The sequence below is a fragment of the Dendrobium catenatum genome, unplaced genomic scaffold (assembly GCF_001605985.2).
Source record: "Dendrobium catenatum unplaced genomic scaffold, ASM160598v2 fragScaff_scaffold_390, whole genome shotgun sequence".
Taxonomy (NCBI): Eukaryota; Viridiplantae; Streptophyta; class Magnoliopsida; order Asparagales; family Orchidaceae; genus Dendrobium; species Dendrobium catenatum.
In genome coordinates, this window is record NW_021318852.1 from 5,898,881 (window position 1) to 5,918,858 (window position 19,978).

General features: G+C 35.5%; 1 protein-coding gene across 1 annotated transcript; it reads right to left on the minus strand.

Moving 5' to 3' along the window:
• Nucleotides 1–731: 731 nt before the first annotated feature.
• Nucleotides 732–16,539, minus strand: LOC110097550 (protein argonaute 1A-like). The gene is made up of 19 exons (XM_020823990.2): nucleotides 16,348–16,539; nucleotides 13,695–14,477; nucleotides 13,361–13,569; nucleotides 13,127–13,276; nucleotides 12,901–13,034; nucleotides 11,737–11,855; nucleotides 9,621–9,727; nucleotides 9,362–9,500; nucleotides 8,800–8,916; nucleotides 8,564–8,671; nucleotides 8,408–8,479; nucleotides 4,642–4,764; nucleotides 4,381–4,546; nucleotides 4,181–4,302; nucleotides 3,962–4,099; nucleotides 3,727–3,869; nucleotides 3,584–3,646; nucleotides 1,493–3,495; nucleotides 732–850 (listed from the first exon to the last, which is right to left on the minus strand). Exons 2-19 carry the CDS (start codon nucleotides 14,466–14,468, stop codon nucleotides 732–734), a joined length of 4,806 nt encoding a protein of 1,601 aa, XP_020679649.1. The 5' UTR covers nucleotides 14,469–14,477; nucleotides 16,348–16,539.
• Between the last annotated feature and the right edge of the window lie 3,439 nt (nucleotides 16,540–19,978).

Sequence of the window (19,978 nt, forward strand, 5' to 3'; positions counted from 1 at the left end):
AAAAAATAATTGAAAGTAATAAAAAATTAATGATAAAATATAAATTATGATTTTTATTTAAAAAGTATAATAATAAAAAAATTGTTCTAACCAAAATTTTAGAAATTATTTGAGATAGATTTTTTATTATTTCGTAAATGTGCTATAGAGAAAATAATTTTTTAAAACTAAAGTAGAAAGGAGCTTTTTAGTAGATTTTTTTTTTAAGCAACAAAAAAAAAATAGTAGTCAAACAAAATGTTGTAATTGCATGCGGTCTAAAAGCAAAGCACGAAGCCTTAGGCTTGATTTGGGACAGGTTTCTTACGGCTTTCTAGTAAAAAAATATTTTTGTTCAATAAAATTTGTACTAAAAAGTTGCTTTAGAACGATAAAATAGTTGTTCCAAACTCGTTTTTTTGTTACTTCTTAAAACAACTTTCTAGTATAAAAATTTAAATTTTTATATTAAAAAATCTATCATTCATGCTTTGCATGGGTACATGTAACATTAAATTGAGTCACTCTCCACTTTGTTTATTCATTGATCTCCAAATTGAATTCCGCGAGTTGCATCGTGGCCATTAAAGATGCATCAATTTTTCATATGTACAATTTTGACTATCATAAAATTTTGCGCCGATGCATTATATCAATCATCAAAATGATTTGATCGAGCCCATTCGCATTCTAACATAGCCGATGCATGTCAAACATCTTCATGCCTTCTCTCTTTCTTTACTGATGACTTATCACTCCAAGTATGGATCATTAAGACTTAAGCGAACTAGGGTTTTGATTGCAGCTCTCATCTGAAGAAGAGCTTTTGATATTGAGATTTTTTTGATTGCGAACTTGTGAGCAGCCTTCCCTACTTTAAAGTGACCATATGCACAAAACATATCAGAAAGACATCAAAGACCCGACCAATGGCTTTCGATGGTCTCGATTCTAAATTCTGAACATTTTTGCATGATAAGACTCACTCAAATGACTCGCCTTGATGAACAATTATTACGTCCTCCGACCGGATGCATATGAAATCCCGTTCAGGGAGGAGAGAGCAGACGGGATGAAGAGAGAAGGAGACGGATTGTGTTTGGAGAACAGAGAATAAATTTCATTAACTAAGCGGGAGATTTACAAGTGTTTAAATAGAGCTAATAGATACAAGAAGATGCAGCTTCTAGAAGAAGTAAAATAACGGTAAACATAACGGTCAGTTCAAACTCCTTAAGAGTCCCCCTCAAATTGATCATTCGGTGATCGAATGGTCAATTTGTGACGAAGGGTTTGAAACTGTTTGAGTGGAAGTGACTTGGTGAGGATGTCGGCGATTTGATCCGTCGAGCTGATGTGAGCGATATGAATGTCGCCTTGTTGAATATGCCCACTGATGAAATGGTAGTCGATCTCAATGTGTTTGGTGCATGCGTGAAACACCGGATTGTTGGAGAGTGTTCTGATGTGATTGTAGCAGAGAGGTCGAAAATCTGTTTTGGTTTTGTGATACCTGATCGAAGTCTTGTCTGCATTGGGTGAATTGGCAGAGGTCGACTGTCGGGCGGCAAGACTGGTTCGGGAGGTACCTCCAAGGTATTCGGTGATGGCGTAGATACTGGAGGAGAGCTATATTTGATATGATCTTGTGGCTGAATCCTGAACGTTGATGTAGGAAGTAGTGTGAGAGGAGTGGTATAGGGGTTGCTGTTGGTAGCTGGAGTATCATGGAGTAGCTGTTTATACGGAAATTGGTCTTCGTGGAACGTCACATGGCGAGAGATATAAATGCACTTGGTATTGATGTCAAGACATCGATACCCCTTGTGTTGTGACGAATACCCGAGGAAGACACAGATCGATGATCTTGGTGCAAGTTTGTTTGGGGCATATGGGCGTGTCCAAGGAAAACAGAGGCAGCCAAATGTACGAAGATGGTCGTAGTTGGCTTGAGTTCCGTAGAGACGGTAGTAGGGGGTGACGTTGGTGATGGCCGAGCTTGGTAGTCTGTTGATAAGATAGTTGGCCGTGGAGACGGCTTCGGCCCAGAAGTTGTTAGGAAGACCGGAGGCATGCAGTAGTGCCCGGGTTATTTCAAGAAGACGCCTATTCTTCCTTTCTGCGACGCCGTTTTGTTCTGGCGTGTGCGGACAAGTGATGTGGTGTTGAATGCCTTTGTGGGAGAGAAATTTGCGGAAGGAGTGACTTGTGAATTCACCGCCGCCGTCTGTCCGAAGGGTGTTAACCGCAGTATTGAACGTGGTTTTGATTAATTTGTAAAACTGTTGAAATTTGATTAGTGCTTCGTCTTTAGAATTCAAAATATATAACCAACAAAATCGTGAAAAATCATCGATGAAAGTTATGTAAAAACGAGATCCGTTCATTGAAGTAATCGGGGCCAGCCCCCAAACATCAGAGTGCACGAGTTGAAATGGTTTCGTGCTTGAGGAAAGGCTACGGGAAAACGGTAATTTGTGGCATTTAGAAATTTGACAAGAGATACACGGAGGAGAGTAGGAGCTATCTTTATGAATGTATGTTACAAGTTTTGCTAATTCTGTAAAAACAGAGTCCGAAGGATGCCCGAGTCTTGAGTGCCACGGGGTGGAGGTGGACGCGGTTGCCGTGAGAGCAGTCCGGTCAGGTGCTGTACGAGCCTTGAGACGGTAGAGACCATTGTGCTTCTGACCGTGTAGAAGGGTGGAGTTGCGTTGTCGATCCTTTATAAAGAAATCGTTAGCTTGAAAGCAAATTGAAATATCGTTATCTGAGGCCAACTGAGAGACAGACAAGAGATTGTGAGAGAGTTTTGGAACATGTAAAATATTGTTTAAATTGAGCTTACGATTCGACTCGGGCAAGGGTAAAATTCCTTGTCCCGAGTTGTGGATTGGCAAATGCTGTCCGTTGGCGAGAGAGACGGTGTCATTCCCCTGATATGGAGTTGGCTGTTGAAGATTGGAAACGTCTGCTGTTAGGTGCGACGAGGCGCCGCTGTCCAAGATCCAGTCATTTGTTGAGGAGAATTGTTGTTGCACCGTAAGGGCTTTGGGATTGGATGGAGGTGCATAGTTAAGGTTGCACCGATGCCAACAATTGAGAGCCGTATGCCCTGTTTTTCCACATATTTGGCAGTTTGGTCTCGCAGAAGTGTTCTTGGCAGATGAGGAATGATCGGGCTGTTGTTGGCTGCGAGGAGCATAGTTCTTGCCCCGGTTCTTGGTAGTTTTCCATTGAACAGAGGCGTTGCGGTTAGAGAACATGGCAAGAGTGTCCGAGCTGGGATTGTCTTTGAGCAGGCGATGTTGTATGTTGATTTCCTCGCTGCATAACAAAGAGTAGAGGTCATCGAGTGAGATTGGATGAAGAGATGCTCGAATAGCTGTGGTGAAGGCATTGTAAGCCGCTGGAAGCCCGTTCAGTATGTATAGAACTATGAAAGCATGTACCTTTCTTATCGCATCAAGTTCGTACAAGAGAACCTGATAAAATTGTCCCTCGCTCACACCATCTCTGCGATGAAAGAAGCGAAAAGATTCAAATGATTGGATGAAACACAAAATCGGCAAGCATGTAGAGGTAAAATTCTGATTCACAGGACCTGTAAAAAATTATCCTTTGAGGCTTGTCTCCTGTTGCCCTTTTAAACGAAATAAGTAGTTCCCTGAAAATGTATGCCAATATACAACATTCAGTGACAAGGGTATCAAAAGCAAGAAGGAAGTCATTAGAAGAAAAACGCACCTAATCATGCCGCCAGGGATATTACCACGCCTTGGATCCTGTTCAATTTTAAACAAGTCCTGAATAAGTTCCTGGCGATGAGCCTGAGCACAAACCAACCCTGCATATTTGGTTATCTCGGGCCAGTCTTGAGAAGCCACAACCTGCAATATAATAAAGATGACACAAAAATTGTTAGGTAAAACTAGGAGTCACAAGTCCCGGCTAGCAGTTTTAAAATCATAGACAAACTCACAGCAGCAATTGATGGGCTAGAGTCTTCCCCAGGGTGAGGATGTGTCACATCAGCGCCAAATATGATAGTAGGCCTGTCACTGACCAAAGGTATTCGTCTAGATATAGCATCCACAAGCACAGTATTTCGGCCTCCAACCTACAAATCAAAATTGATTTTACTCAAGTTACAATTAAAAAGGCATGACATACAAAGCTCTAAATTATTAAACCTGCAGACCTTCACATTTATCTTCAGAGCAACATTGGCTAGGTACTGTTTGTTCAGCTTATATACATGCCTAGCTAAACAACATTGTGAAACTAACCCAAGCTCAGTCTCACATATACGCTTCAAATCCCCTGCAGGAAGTAAACAATCATAAATCAAGATGTACACAAAGGGCAACACTAAAAGCAAGAAGAGATAGATTTACTTACCATAGAGAGAACCATTATTGTCAGGCAATATCACAATAAGTAAATCAAGCTCCTTGTGCTGCTTATGCAGTATAGTCATTGCATCATGATGGTGTGATTTCAATGCTCTTTCAACTTGATCAGGCCGTGCAAACGATGGAGGAATTACAGGTTCGGAAGCAAATTCCTGCAATATTATAAAAAATATACACAACTAATTTGAGAAATCATAAGAAGATTAAAGAAAGAAATCTCCTACAAGAATTAATAACTAATAAATACCATTCCAGACGTATGGCACATCTCAGCTAGCTCTTTGCAGAATTTATGAGTAACATTTTCTTGTATATTCCGGACAAAATTGATGCAAGACCAGTTGCTAACCCTCCCACCATTTACCATTTTCTGCGCCAAATGAACTAGAATAATCAACAAAGAAAAAAGGGACATGCATAGTTGGAAAAAAGCATTCCAAATTTAGAAACGAAATAATTCATCACTTAATAAGATATATGGCCCATAGCAAACCAGAAACAGCTCCTGTCAAGCTCAATCATTAAATACGGAGGTAGATAGAAACATAATATTCAAGTTCATTATGCATGCATACGTTGCATGCACACAAACATTCATACGTATATATACATGCATGTATGCATTCATAAATACTATTTTCTACACCCAAAAGTAACAGCATCAAACGAAAAGGATACATGCATGGTCGGAAAAAACATTCCAAATTTTGTAACTAAAGTAATTCATCACTTAAACAAGGTGTATAGCCCGGAGCAAATCAGAAACAGCTCAATTTAGACTCATTCATTAAGTGAAGAATCAAATATAAACATAACTTGCAAAAGCTCGTTATCCATACATATTTTCATGCACACACACAGCCATACATATACACATACATGCAAACATCTGATGCACCGTTCTTTGTAATAAATAGCGGACACACGCATTATATGTACAATCTTAAACATGTTCAGAGCACGTGCACTTGCCTAACATGTCTGACAAGTGTTAGACACACCATCTCTGTGTTCGATTAAAACATAAAAACAATTAATGGACACACGCATTTGAGACAAAATCATGAATGATAATTAAAAAAAATGCGAAGATATCTTGATGCAACTATATCAGAATGGACATGAAAGCCGTTTATTACGGTGAGACTAGTGTAGTATATAAATTCATTTCATAACTACTTAAATTGCTAAACTACGATATATATATATATAATATTTTCAATATAAATTAAAATATTGTGTCGGATAAGTGTCTGTCATCCATACATAATATTGTTTCCACTTCATAGATGCTCAAAGATATATAGATCCATCCATACATACATCAAACATAGGGGATAAGGGATTTAAACAAGTTCTTGTATGAAAAAGACTACACTTCATATCCAACTTTTTTGGGTCATCCTATCAAGCTTAAAAAATAACGAGCCAAACAACAACAACAACATCAAGCCTTTATCCCACTACGTGGGGTCGACTACATCAATCCTTTTTCTCCATTGTGTCCTATTAAAAGTCAAACAAAAAATTATAAAATATCAACAACATTAATCAAACACAAATATTATTTAAAAAAAACTGCATGCATCAAAAATAGAGCCGAGGATTTGAACAAATTGTTGTATCGGGGCACATATATATAAATACATACATACATAAATTGCTACATGCATGCATGCTCACATCAAACATAGCGTTTTGAAGGATCTGAACATATTGTTGTCAGAAAAACTCATGTCCAAATCCAACATATGTTATTTTTGTAATTCTATTTTAAGTTAAAATCCACCTTAAAAAATAATCAGCCAAACCGAAACAGAGAAATATCTAATATTAACAAACACTAATCAAACACAAACAATGAAAAAATTAAATAAACAAAACTGAACCATGTGCAGCTCATTTTTGGGTCATCCTATCAAGCTTCAAAAATAATGAGCCAAAGAAAAACAAAAAATATCAAATATCAACCACCATTAATCAAACACAAATATTTAAAAAATAAAAAAAGACCCACGGGCAACTCATTTACAACCCCCTCCTAATAGACAAAAAAGTAAACAAAGATGGAAAAACAAAATAACAAGAGTATTGGGAAAAAAAAAACCCAAACAGAGAAGTATCTAATATTAACAAACACAAATCAAACACATAAAATGAAGAAATTAAATAAACAAAACTGAACAATGAGCAGCTCATTTACATCCCCCTCCCTCCTTAATTGACGAAAAGGGAAACGAAGATGGAAAAACAAAATAACATGGGCATGAATAAAAAGGCAAGGGGATATAACCAGCTAGGTGGGGACCACAAGTTTATAAATAAAACTAAATGCGTTAACATTGAAGAAAAAATAGTTTATGTCAATAAACAATATTTTCTAGAAAAAGCAAGATTTTCAAGAGTAAAAGATCAAACTATACAATTGCAACATATCAGAACATTGGACTTTATTAGTGTATTTATAGATATTATTGGATAACTAATTGGCCTAAATTATCCCTAATGAACTTACAAATTAGGTCAATTTAGTATAAATAATTAGAAATTAAGCTTAATTTATTAATATTAATCACTTAATTCAACAAATCCGCCATTTAGTTTTTTAATTAATTAAAGCTTGACCTGAAATGTAGATTAGAGTCCTAAAATGTTCGTACACCAAGAATTAAATCCCTAAATCCATGACCTTCGTCTGTGTCACTACATAAGTTGAGTTTTTTCTACATACACATGAAAAAGCTCAAATTATTTAAAAAAAAAAAGATTGAAATGCTAACCAGACCCATATTAATGAGAAATTTTTTAAAACTTACGTAAAATTACAATTTTTACAGACAATTAGCCTGGACTCCAAAGAAAAACTATTTTTAAGAAAAATCATTCGTATTAAAGTAAATTATGTTTGTTTTTTTTTTCCTTAAAGTAAAATTATGTTTAAAAACAAAAAAGGTTTTCAAGAAAGAACAAGATTTTCAGGAGTAAAAGATCAAAACCATACCCATTGAATCATATCAAAGGATCTATAAATCTATAAACAAAGACCAAATAACTAGATGTGGATTTTTTTGTATATTTATAGACATTATTGAATATTGAATAGCTAATTAACCTAAATTATCTCTCATGAGCTTAAAAATTATTTTCATTTAATACATAGCTTTTAGCAAATTACTAACTAATTAACTTAACTTATTTATATTAATCATAATTCATCAAGTCTGACTTCTAGTTTTAGCTAAAGCATACACTGACATGTAAGTTCAATTCTTAAGTTAGTAGACTTCAAGAATTAAATGGCTTAATCGTGCCCTTCATCTATGTTACTGCATCAAAAGTTGACTATCTATATGCATGAAAAAGGTCAAAAAAAGAAACAAAATAAAATTGAAATGCCAACCAAACCCATAATAATGAGAAAAATATTTTCAACTTCATAAAATTAGAATTTGAACAGGCAACTAGCACGTTATTTAAAAAAAAAACTAATGCTGTTTTTAAACACAAACACAAAAACATCACAAAGTATAGCCTTAATCCACTTAAAATGATTTGAATAAGCTAATATGAACAGTATAAGCATAACTAATTTAAATAGATAAAATTAAATTAATGAAAATATATTAGGAAGAAAACGCTTTGATGAAGTATTTTGCAAATAAAGTTAACACAGCACATATCACACTTAATTGAAAAAACATTCTTGGAGAATGTGGATTACAAAGTCAAACCAAGAAATTGGGATGGAAGTTATTGACTAAATAAAAAATATGACATCATAAATCCCAGATATGGATTTTCTAAAGTTTAAATATAACAAGTCAAACAAGTATATAACATGTGCTACATTCAGGTTCAAGGAATCTAGAAAAAAACGAACTAATGTTATAAACTTCTAATGACAGCATTCTTTGCTTGCAATCCTTGTGACCTCTTATAACGCATATAATAATAACAAAAAGTTAAACTAAAATTGCATGTCATGCATTCCGCTAGTAGTTTCACATAAGCACCTTATTTCTCATATTCCACTGGCCCACTATCGGTAGGCAATCCTTCTCCCGACCGGTTTCGTGGTATTTCAGCTGCAAAAGTAACGGCAGATAGTTTTAAAGACTGAGAAAAAAGTCAAAGAATTTCATAAAAGAAAATAGAGCAATTTTACATACCCAAGGGGGAGGCAGAATGCGTGCTTCAACAGAAGCAAGTTTATCACTGATTCTAATTCCAAACTCCCTGGCATATGGATCCTCATCATATGCATTGTGATGAACAGTCTGCAGAAGGTATGGTATTCATTAAAAATAAATAAATAATACGTTTTGTGAAAAACCAACAGTTCTAGTAAAGCAAAAAAAAGTATAGTACTTCTGTGAAATTAACTTTGTAAAAAAAACTACTTTACCTGGATAATATCACGCTCACGGTCATTTGGACGTTGGCAAGTAACCTTAAGAAGAGCAGTTATTTGTCTTTCATTCAACCTCTTCGAATATCTCTGTCCTTCTACAATCTTGCACACCTGAAAAAACAGGCAATTTTTTTTTTAAACTATAATTTCTGGGGAGGAGGCTGTTTAAAATTGGTGATTTTAGGGCATTCCAAACTGGTGCTCTCCGACAACTTTCAAAAAAATAGAGCCAATCTATAATTTAGATTTATGGATACCAGGCACGATAGAGCCACCTCCTGAAGTCTTCCTAGCAAGCACCACATTTAAACTTTAAAGAACAAGACTTTAGAAACAGCCTGTTCTTCATATCTACCATTTGCTCTTATGTGGTTCATTTCATATGGAGCCATTCTCAGGAATATCTACCAAAATCTATCCAACATTAAGCTCCCTTTCTAATCAATATATCCAGAACAAACAACTAATATCTGACGCTCTTCATTAAGAATACCTGAGGTCCAAGGATTTCAAGAGTAATAAAGACAAGACCGTAAAGACAAACAGAAGAACACACCTCCATAGGCAAATAATTTGGCCTCTGTTGATTGCCAACTTGTAGGCAAGGCCAATTAGTATGCTGGATGGTGAAACCATAAGTCTCTTGAAAATATTGCACCACCGACTTCATTGTACCTCTCTCATCAACAGGAAAACTATCAAGACCAAAATAAAATGATTACAAATAAACATTAATAACAGAATAAAATATAAAAATAATAATAAAATAAATACTATGAAGCAAATATGAAGAATATATCTAAAAAGAAGCATACGTCAACTCTCTTGTTGCCTGTGACGTTAAACCAGATATACGATACTTTCTGCGCATATTACCCCTATGTGTAACCTCAACCTTCACGCCTCTTAGAGCCTTCTTGATCTGAATGAGAAATAAAACATGCATATAATACGAACATGGATTTTATATAAAAATAAATGTGTAAAACGTTGCAATATTAATTTTTCAGTAAGGATTAGCAAAAAAAAAGAAGCCGAAATAAAATAGAGAAATTATTCATATAAAGGACAAGCATAAAGATCCTGTTGCTTACATCTTGAAAGATATTTTCAAAGTAAACAAAAATTAACAGGAACATAACCACCTATGATGCACCGACACTTCTCTTCAAAGAGGCGTGCAGTGTCCGACACCGTGTCCGACACGACACTCGTCCGACACTCCTCCGACACGTGTCCGATTAAAAAAATATTAAAAACAAATTGGACACGCGTGTCCGACACGCGTATCTTAAATATGTTATAATTTTTTAAAAATATAATTTCTTATATTTGGCGAGATTTAAACTAAAATTTCTTATTTCATATCCACAACAACCAAATCAACATCTGCATTTAATATCCATTCATCGAATATTCTCATATTCATTTCTCTTTGGCAGTGAAGGTATTTTCATCTCCTCTCTTTTTGCACAATTACAAATCTTTCTCTTGTTGAACCAGAGTTGAAAGTAGTGATATTCAATGATGATGATATTGAAGGCCAAAAACAAACCTCTAAAGCTAATCCTAGTAGTTGAAGCTTGAATGTTTGATGTTGTAGTAAGTGATTATTTGCTTTTATTTTTGTAGTTGTACTAGATATTGTGTACTAAATATTTTATATTATAAACTAGACAAATTATCATGTCATTCATTTATTATTGTTTGTCATTTTTAATATGATATTACATTAATATATACACTATATAAAAAAATGTATTGTCGTGTCCGCGCCGTACCCGTGTCCTATATTTTCAAAAAAAGCCGTCCCGTGTCCGTGTCGTGTCCGTGTCCGTGCATCATAGATAACCACATAAACACTACAACACAACAAAACTAACATAAAGCATAACTACATAAACACAAAAAAAGCATCTTTACAAATAATTATAAATTTAAAAAAAATAATAATAATGTCTTGAAAAACATATGAAAGCCGCATCAACAGGATGCTTAGGCTCCGTTCGGTATTGCTATTTTGAGCTATGCCACGCTATACTCATATTGCAGAGCAAGCAAATAATTATTTGATAAAAGTATTGCTCAACTTGTTATAAAAGTTCTAATTGACAATTGTTTGATAAAATTGCTGTAGAAGTTAAAAATTTGCTGTAAATGTGATAAAAAATTATTGTGTATGTGATATTAATATAAATAATAACAATTAATGAATTGCAAAATAGAAAATAAATCAGAATAAATTCTTAAAATAAAAATTAAATCTAAAATAATATTGACATATAATTTAAACTAGTTTTATCATATGTTCATTAATCTTGAGACCATTGGTAACATTTTTTTTATCATTTTTATATCAAATAAAAAATTACTAAACACCAAGAGACAAGTAATTAAACTAATTAAAAAAAAAACTTATTGATTAAATAGAAAAGCTCATATTTACAAAAGCCATTTGTGAGAAAGCCATCTCAACAAACATTCAAAGAGAATTTGTATGATTTTATATAGAGCTTAATTTTTTCTCATAATGTTTAAACCGAATGCCTTATAACTATTTTTATTGCTCAAAATTAAAATAAAATAAAAGATATCTCCATCTATTGATATTTGAAAGAATCCACCCAAAATATGAACATTATGAAAATTATAAAGTCACATACCCCGCTGGAATAAAACTGATGGTTTCTAAGATTTCATAGAGCTAAATCTTTTTCTCACAGTGGTTAAAGGTTAAAACCAAAAGCCTGCCATACAATTACTTCTATTGTTCACACAAAACAAAAGTAGGCTGGCCAAAGCATTAACAAGTGAACCCATCTATTGTAAGAATCCACCCAAGACAAGCAAATATGAAGACTGAAAAAAAAAAGACTTTCAAATACCCCACTAGAATAAACCTAAATTCATCAAGAAACTGTGGTAACTCACCTTGACACGATCTGAGTCTGACAATGGTCTAGATAGAACATCCCTAACATCCCTATTGAGAAGCTGATTTACAAAGTCGATGACTGGCAGTGGTTCAATGAATGCAGTGGATGACATATCTGTATGAGAGAAATTATGGTCAAACAGGAAATAAATTTCAGTTCAGAAAAATAAGGTAGAAAGAGCAGAACAAAACATCCGTCCAAGCAAGTTGTAGGCAGTATTTGATAAAGTTTTATCGAAGTGCCAATAACACTAATTAATAAGAAAACATAGTAAACCGCAAAAAGCTGTGAAAATTAGCACCGAATATGCAGCTTACTTATGATAAAAACATATTTTCATCTGCCTTCCATATCATATTGTGCTTGAATTAGTGGGACACATTCAAAATAACTCATACATACTGGAAATTTCCAATTGAAACACAAATCAGGAAGCGTGCCTAGTACAACATACTTCAACAAACATCAAATCAAATAAAAAATAATAGCTTATATGAAAATTATCAGAGTTCATATGCAGCACTACCATTAAAAAATGTGCTTTATTTGCTGACAGTCCAATTTTAAAGAAGAATTCAAAATGTGAAATAAGTAACAATCTACAATCAAGTTCAGATGTGCTTAAATAGCAGCTGAACCAAACAAAAATCAATAATGCCTAACAAAACAGTCAATGTGCATTATGCAATAAAAGTATCAATAGAAGAAATATTCCTTAAAAGCAGTTAAATTATGCTTCAAAATTTATGAGGACCACGTTCTATAAAGAGAATGCAGATTGGAAAATATTCAATCAAAAACCTAATCAGAAAGATACATTCTCAAACAAGACTGAATAACATCAAAGTTAACATTGAGGAAATGATTGAATGAACTAGTTAATTACCCAGAAAGTCAAGCAGCACTATTATATAATCTTCATGCTTAAAAAACAGTATCCACAAAAGACGTCCAATATGTGTAACAAGCTAACATTTATCAGATGTTAATAAAATAGCAGAAAGAAAAACTCTTCATAAGAAGACAAAAAATCAGGTAACTAATAAATAACACAAACCGCATGTTCCTTAATTTCCAAAGTCCATACAAATGAAACCACACAAAGCAACTCATCCTAAGAAGCAAAATACAAAATGTTTTAAAAAAAATCTAATAATACCAATATTCAATGACAAGCCCATCTGTGTCGGCCTGATGCTTTGATAAAATCCACGCCAACTTTCTAAACCTTCACCAAGTGGTTGTCTCCGACCAAGATTGGGAGAGTAAAAAGATCGCCCAACAGGAGAATACCTATGGTTAACAGTACAATAATCTTCTTAAACATATACTACAATGGAATGTCATAATAAGGAATAAAAGCAACTTGAAAAAAAGATAATTACCTAGCAGTGGGCAACTCACGCAGCACAATATCAAGAACTTGAAGAGCTTCCTGAGGAGCATCTGCTTGCCTTCCAGCCAAAAACATTCCCAGATGATGAAGATCAGCACGAGCAGCTAATTTTATAACAATTCTGAAATTCCTATGTCGCCTGAACCAAAAATATGATGTCATATCAGCACAGTTACAATAAGCAAAATCAGAACAAAAACAGGTTACAATGCATTAAAGGTACCTTTCAGCCCCAGTTCCATCATCTTCATCAACTAGTGTTACCTGAAATTCATTAGAACTAAATGGAAGAGGTCCAGCCGTATAAAGGCTCTTTCTGCCATCATATGCTGGAAGTCGGCCACCCAAATGGGACTCTCTAAACACCCTTACCAGCTCTTCCATCACAGCTCGGTTTACACCACGTGAGGTAACTTCAGGTGTAATTGAAACCTATTAAAATAAAAGCAGTAACAATGATGGGTATTTCAAACGGAAAGGACTTCTCAATTAATATTTGGAGTAGAAGTGTGATTATAATTTCCAATTTTTGAAATCAAAATAGAAAAAGAACACACATCATATTGATGAAGATCCTTGTTAGGAAGCTCCGCAAAGAAATGGTTAGCCTTAACCACACACTTGGTACCATAACTGCCTTTGCCTGGGCGCAATGGGAATCTCATTGTTTTGCTCGAAACTGGAACAATACCCTTACTAGCTGAGGGTTCGGCCTGCAGAGAAAGGTGTTGAACCCGCTCCGTCAGAGATACATCAGTGCTTGATGAGCTTGCCTCTGACAAAGAACCAGGTGCAGCTTGGCATTGAGCTAGTGTTGCTTGGTGCAGCTCGGGAAGCGGCAGCCTAGATGATTCGGCTGCAGATGGGGCAACTCCTTGCCCAGCTGGTGCATGTGCAGCAGCTCTGCGGCCACCATGCTGCTGCTGGGTTTCACCTCTACCATGTGGCCCACCATAATGCTGGTACTCCATCTGAGGAGGTTGCTGCTGGACCATTCCGCCACGAGAGGGCTGTCCACCACCACGACCCTGGTGTTGACCCCCACCACGACCCTGGTAATGACCCCCACCTCGTCCCCCTAACTGTTGTTGGCCACCAGGACCCCATCCCCTTCCAGCTCCTCCACCCTGCTGTCGTGCAGCTTGAGAGTGTTGAGCTCCACCCAATTGCTGTGGGGCTGGAGAATGATGAGTTCCACCCTGTTGCTGTGAAGCTGTTGAAGTTTGAGCTCCATCTCTTCGACCACCACCAGGATTTTGAGATCCTGAGCCCTCATTGGCACCAGTACCATCACCAGAACCAGGAAGATCAGTTCGTCTCTTTCTAACCATGTTAACACCCTGCAAATATAAAACCAGGAAATGAATCAAGTTCTGTTTAAAAACCGATCAAAGTAAAATCTATAGAATCTAAGATCAGGAACTTTTGAATAATATGATTGGTATGATGCAATAGAGATCAGTAATTAATGCTCCACTAAGAGACAACAACTCAGAATGAAACAAGAGTTCATAATCATAGCATTTGCTGCAGCAGCCGCATAAATATCCATGGGTAAAGATGATTATAGAGATGCTGAAAAGAAAGCAAACTTTTAAACTATTATTTAATAAATAATTAAATGTTCTTCGTTTTGAAAATTTTGGAATGCAGCATTCTTACAGCTTCTAACCGCAAAATTTGTGAAAACAAGCAAAGATAATAGCCAAGCAAAGGTGAAGCTGCGATCTGATAAGCTAAGTAGTGAAAAGGCCTTCCAAACAGACCCTGAGACTCCATAAATTAGCATAATGGGCATATGTGGGGAACAGGCAGCCTTACCCTAAAACAGAAACTACAATTAATGAATACTAATATAGTAACTCATATCTGCATGATTTGGCTTCATCTGATTGAAAAACAGCCAGAAATTTTAGTTACTATTTTATCAGTATGAACTAACAAAAGTCTAAAATAGCATGCACTAAGACAATGATGACCGCAGAAAATACAAATCCTACCATGCCATAAAATCATTAAAGCATATTGCAGCATAAAATGTACCAAAAAATTATTCAAAAAAATAGGAAACAGGCATCTAATTGATTTTTTGTTTCAGTTGTGTTAAAAAGAAGGGCTAATAATAATCAGCAACTTAACAAGGCATATCAACAAACATCAAATAAAAGGGTAAAAAAATAATGCAGCAGCAGCAACAAGAGAAAAGCTAAGTCTATCATCTTACCTTACCGAATGACGCTTCTAATCACAAGGAAAAAGTTAAAATATATATATATATACATAAATATATAGACATTATGAATGATAGATCGTAACCCTAACTTCAACAATCTCCAGCTGAAGAACACTAAAAAAAATATAATACGCTAAACTACTTATGGCATGAGTCTCAATGGAAATGAAATTAGATGGAAAAGTACACGAGCAAAAATATATGGAAAAATCCCATGACAAAGCATCAAACTCCACAAAAAGAAAAAACATAAAAAACATATAAACAAAAAAGCCTTTATTATGTTTTCCGTCAAATCAAGACGATTTGTAAAAATAGGAAGAAAAACGCAGATCAGGAAATTATAGAGACAAAAAAAAACCTAAAAAGGAGAAAAGCATCACAAACAGAAACGTGGGGCATGAGAAAATATTACCCCATAGATGCCATCGCTGAGAGAACTTCATTTATATCAAAACCCAATAAAGTAGAAAAAATCAAGGTAAATCGTTTAGAAGAATCTCTCACAAATAGTAAACTACCAACAAGAAAATTTTCGTGGCCTTAAACAGTTTAAAACGATAAATTATGATAGACAAAGAATCGACATGATCATCCTGAAGCATATGTTACATCAGTGTTGATCATTTACACTGTTACACATTGATCTACATACTTACAGAAGCAAACCGAAGAAAAGAAAATACTAAGAAAAACTGCGCACGAGAAGAAAATCGCTTCAAATAAAAAATAATTTCAACGCTGGTACCTAAATCAGTCAGATCTGAGAAAAACAAGAAAAAATGATTGTCAAAAGCACTAAAATCCCATGATCGGAGAACAAAAACTGCAGCAACAAAAATCATTTAAACTAGAGGGGATAAAATTTAAAGATCTGCATAAAAAGCATGTCAACAAACGGATTAAAAACATAGTCATAGCAGAAACCCGCTACGATATAGAACAAAAAGGAAGATAACCAGATTGTTTCACCTAACTCAAAAATCCACCGCAGTTGCCGAAATCTTTCTTCTCCTCTTGAGACTGCTTCCAAATGAAAAAGGCCTTCACTCTTCCCTCTCCTTTCCCCTCCACTATCCCCCGCTAGTTAGGCGGTGAAAATGTAGTAGACCGTAATGGAGATACTTTCCGCTCTCTCTCTTCTCTCTCCACTTCTTCGCTCAGCTCACCAGCGAGAAGACGCCAAGACTTTATGGGAAGGAGACACAAGGGATCAGATTCTGGACGGCGTCTGTGTGATACGATAACGTCGTTTGCGTTTAAACGTCGTTAGCAAGAGAGTAAAGTCTTTTTTCAAGTCCACGTTAGGTCTGCCGTTAGGTCGTCAAACAAATTTTATGATTGGCCACCGGTCCCACCGCGTCCAATGCCACCATTAACGGCGGGGGCGCAGCCGTCGCGAGCTGAATTGAGTGATACGGCGGTATCCGTTAGAGACTGTGACTGAAATGGTCAAGACGTTTGTTTAGTAGGCCCAAATCAAAATTTAAAAAATACTCACATACCAAATATTTAATAAAATTAAGCGATAATTTTGCATTATTAAAAACATTATATAATTATCAGTTGATATTAAATACTTCAATTTGAATTAAATTTATTAAATAATGGGCAATATAGGCTTAATTAAATAAATACATTTTTTTGTTTAAAATTGCTATTATCATATGATCAATAAATAAACTATTTATCAAAAAATATATAAGATTTTAAAATTAATAATTATTTGTTTAAATAAATAATCATTATTTTAAATTCAAATTCATATATATAAATAATCATTATTTTTAGAATATTGTACGTTTGCCACATAAAAGGAAATATATGAGATTGTGAGAGAGGGCCATCAAGATTAGCATCAAAAGCAATATGCATCTTTTGTTTGGCATAATAATAATCCTAAATATGAAAAAATTTTAAAATAAAAATTTGAATTTGTGTATAGTTATAAATAAATTACTATTAATTGATAACTGAAAGAAAAAAAAAATAGAATGAGTTAAAAGATAAAAAAGATAAAAGAAAATAAATTCTTCTACTTTAGATTTTAAGATATTACAATCATCTCCTTTGGCACCATGCACCCATGCTAGTGAGTTACTCACACCCCTAAAGACTCACTTATTAATGCAATATCATAAATTAATACTTTCTCTTACTAATATGATGCATGACACTAATTATGCTTAAAACTTCAAGTCTACATTATCTAGTATGCCTTAAAATAGCACATCTATGATGCTCAACATGGTTTATACAATTACCTCTATGACACATGTTGCGTCCAGTCATTCGCAGTGGTAGAGAGATAAATAACTTAATGTCTTACCTTTGAACAAAGATCCAGCACACATACAGATAAAAAAGATGGGTGCAAAAATAGTAAGAGATGCCGACATTTTTACGTGGAAAACACTGAAAAGGGAAAAAACCATGGGCATTACCCAATTAAAAAATTATTCCACTAGTGTTTGTAGACGATTGCAAATGATGCCTTTCCTCAGAGGGAAGGCCTTGGCTCACTGTAGTAAATAGTATCATATATAACGTATTACATTGTGAGAGTTATGAAAAATGCAATGATATGACAATTATGCGCAAGAGAATGCTAGTCTGTTCGTTTGGTTGATAGGGTCGTATTAAGCGACGAATGTTAGAGGGACTGTAGTCGGCAAGTAACAGATGTCAAAAAAATTGTAATTGAGTGACGGATGTCAAAGAGATAGTAATTGATGGGTGATAGAAGTCGGAAGGATCATAGTAGAACGGCGTCAACTCATCTCTTCACTCAAGGTCAGGGAGAATATAATATGGTGAATATATTTTCAAACTTCAGAAGATAGGACCCCTTAATGTAAATTAAATAACATAAAATATTATGTCAATGTCTATCGATGGTTGGGGTCCAGTATTAATCAGTTGTTGGGTAGATGTTTCGAAATATTTGGTTATTAGGAAAAGACCCAACAACAATCAATAAATAGGCAGAAGTTTGATGACGATCGGTTATTGGGAAGAGACCGGCTGGTGGTGCAAATTTGAGAAAGCAAGATAGATCATTTTTTTTTCTTCTCTTCCTCCTCCCTCCTGAAGAATGAGGGGTATATTTAAAAAATTTTTGGAGTACATGACTAGTAAATAGGGAGACGAACAGAGGCACGTTGGGAGTATTTTAATGGACAGCCAGTGTCAACTGTCTCAATTATTAACCATTTATCGAGCATTTGAGAGTCTTAATAATGTCAGAATTTGACAATTTTGGGCTCGTTGTTCTCTTTGAGCCACTCGATTCGACTATAAGCATGGTACATTTGTATATCATTTTTCCATCCAATTAATACTTTGAAGCTTCTAAATAGGCTTCAGGCACTTTATTTGGACCCCTTTGGGTTCAGATTGGACTACTTTTAGCTCCATTGGATTTGTTTCTTCGAGACATTCAATTTAACTATGAGTTTGCTGAAATCGGAGTTCAGATTATCCCAATTTTAATTTTAAAAGTTTCTAATTCATGTTTACATTGATATTTATGCCCGATCAAGATAGTTTTTTGATGGCATATCAATACATAACATAAATTAAATATGCACTCTACAATACATATTGTTGTGTCCTGAAGTATTCGCGGCGGTAGAGAAATATATAGTTTAACGTCTTAGCATTGCACAAAGATCCATCACGTAATAAGATAAGAGAGAGTGTGTAGCATTTATAAGAGACACTAGAGTTTTTTACTTGGAAAATGTTAAAAAGGGGGGAAAACCACTGGGCCTTGCCCAATTTGAATGAATACACTAGTATTTGCAGCCAATTACAAATAAAGCCCTTCTTTAGGGGAAGGTTTTGGCTTGATGTCATAAATATACATCATATAAAGTGCATTACATTGTGGTAGTTATAATAATCATCATATACATGTTTGTTTGGTCGGTAGGACCATAGTTGATAGGATAGAGGTCAAAAAGATCGCATTAGGCGATGGAGGTTGGGAGGATCGTAGTCGGCAGGAGAAATATGTTAGAAAGATCATTGTCTAGTGATGGAGGTCAGACCATAGTCGGTAGGAGATAGGGGTCCGAAAGACCGTAGTAGAAGGGCGGTATCCTGGGTATAACTCTGGGCATTAGGTGGTGATCTGGTAGAAGTTTGAGCATCATGTGGTGATACGGGAGAAGTTCGAGCCTCAAGTGGTGGTCCGGCAGAAGTCCGAACGTTAGTTGGTGGCCTGGTGGAGCATAGGGCCTCAAGTGGTGGTTTGGCGAAAGTCCGGGCATTAGGTGGTTGTCAGACAGAAGTTTGAGCCTCATGTCATGGAATGCTAGAGCACAGGACCATAAGTGGTGGTCTGACATAAGTCAAGGCATCAAGTGGTGGTCTGATAGAAGTCCACGCCTCAGGTGGTGGCCTGGTGGAGCATAGGGCCTAAAGTGTTGATCCGATAAAAGTCCGGGACTCAAGTGGTGAACAAACAGAACTTTGGGCCTCAAGTGGTGGCCTGGTGGAGCACAGAGCCTTAAGTGGTGGTCCAGCAGAAGTTCGGGCATCAGGTGGTGGTCCGATAGAAGTTTTGGCCTCAAGTGGTGGCCTTAGTGGAGCACAGGGCCTCAA

What these genes read in the sequence shown, in the direction of transcription:
- LOC110097550 (XM_020823990.2), bottom strand. Translation starts at nt 14,468, where the DNA reads ATGGTTAGAAAGAGACGAACTGATCTTCCTGGTTCTGGTGATGGTACT. An exon ending in GGGCTTGTCATTGAATATTG is followed by an intron (nt 11,856 to 12,900) that starts GTATTATTAGAT and finishes TCTCTCATACAG; the next exon opens with ATATGTCATCCACTGCATTC. An exon ending in CAAAGGATAATTTTTTACAG is followed by an intron (nt 3,496 to 3,583) that starts GTCCTGTGAATC and finishes CTTTCATCGCAG; the next exon opens with AGATGGTGTGAGCGAGGGAC.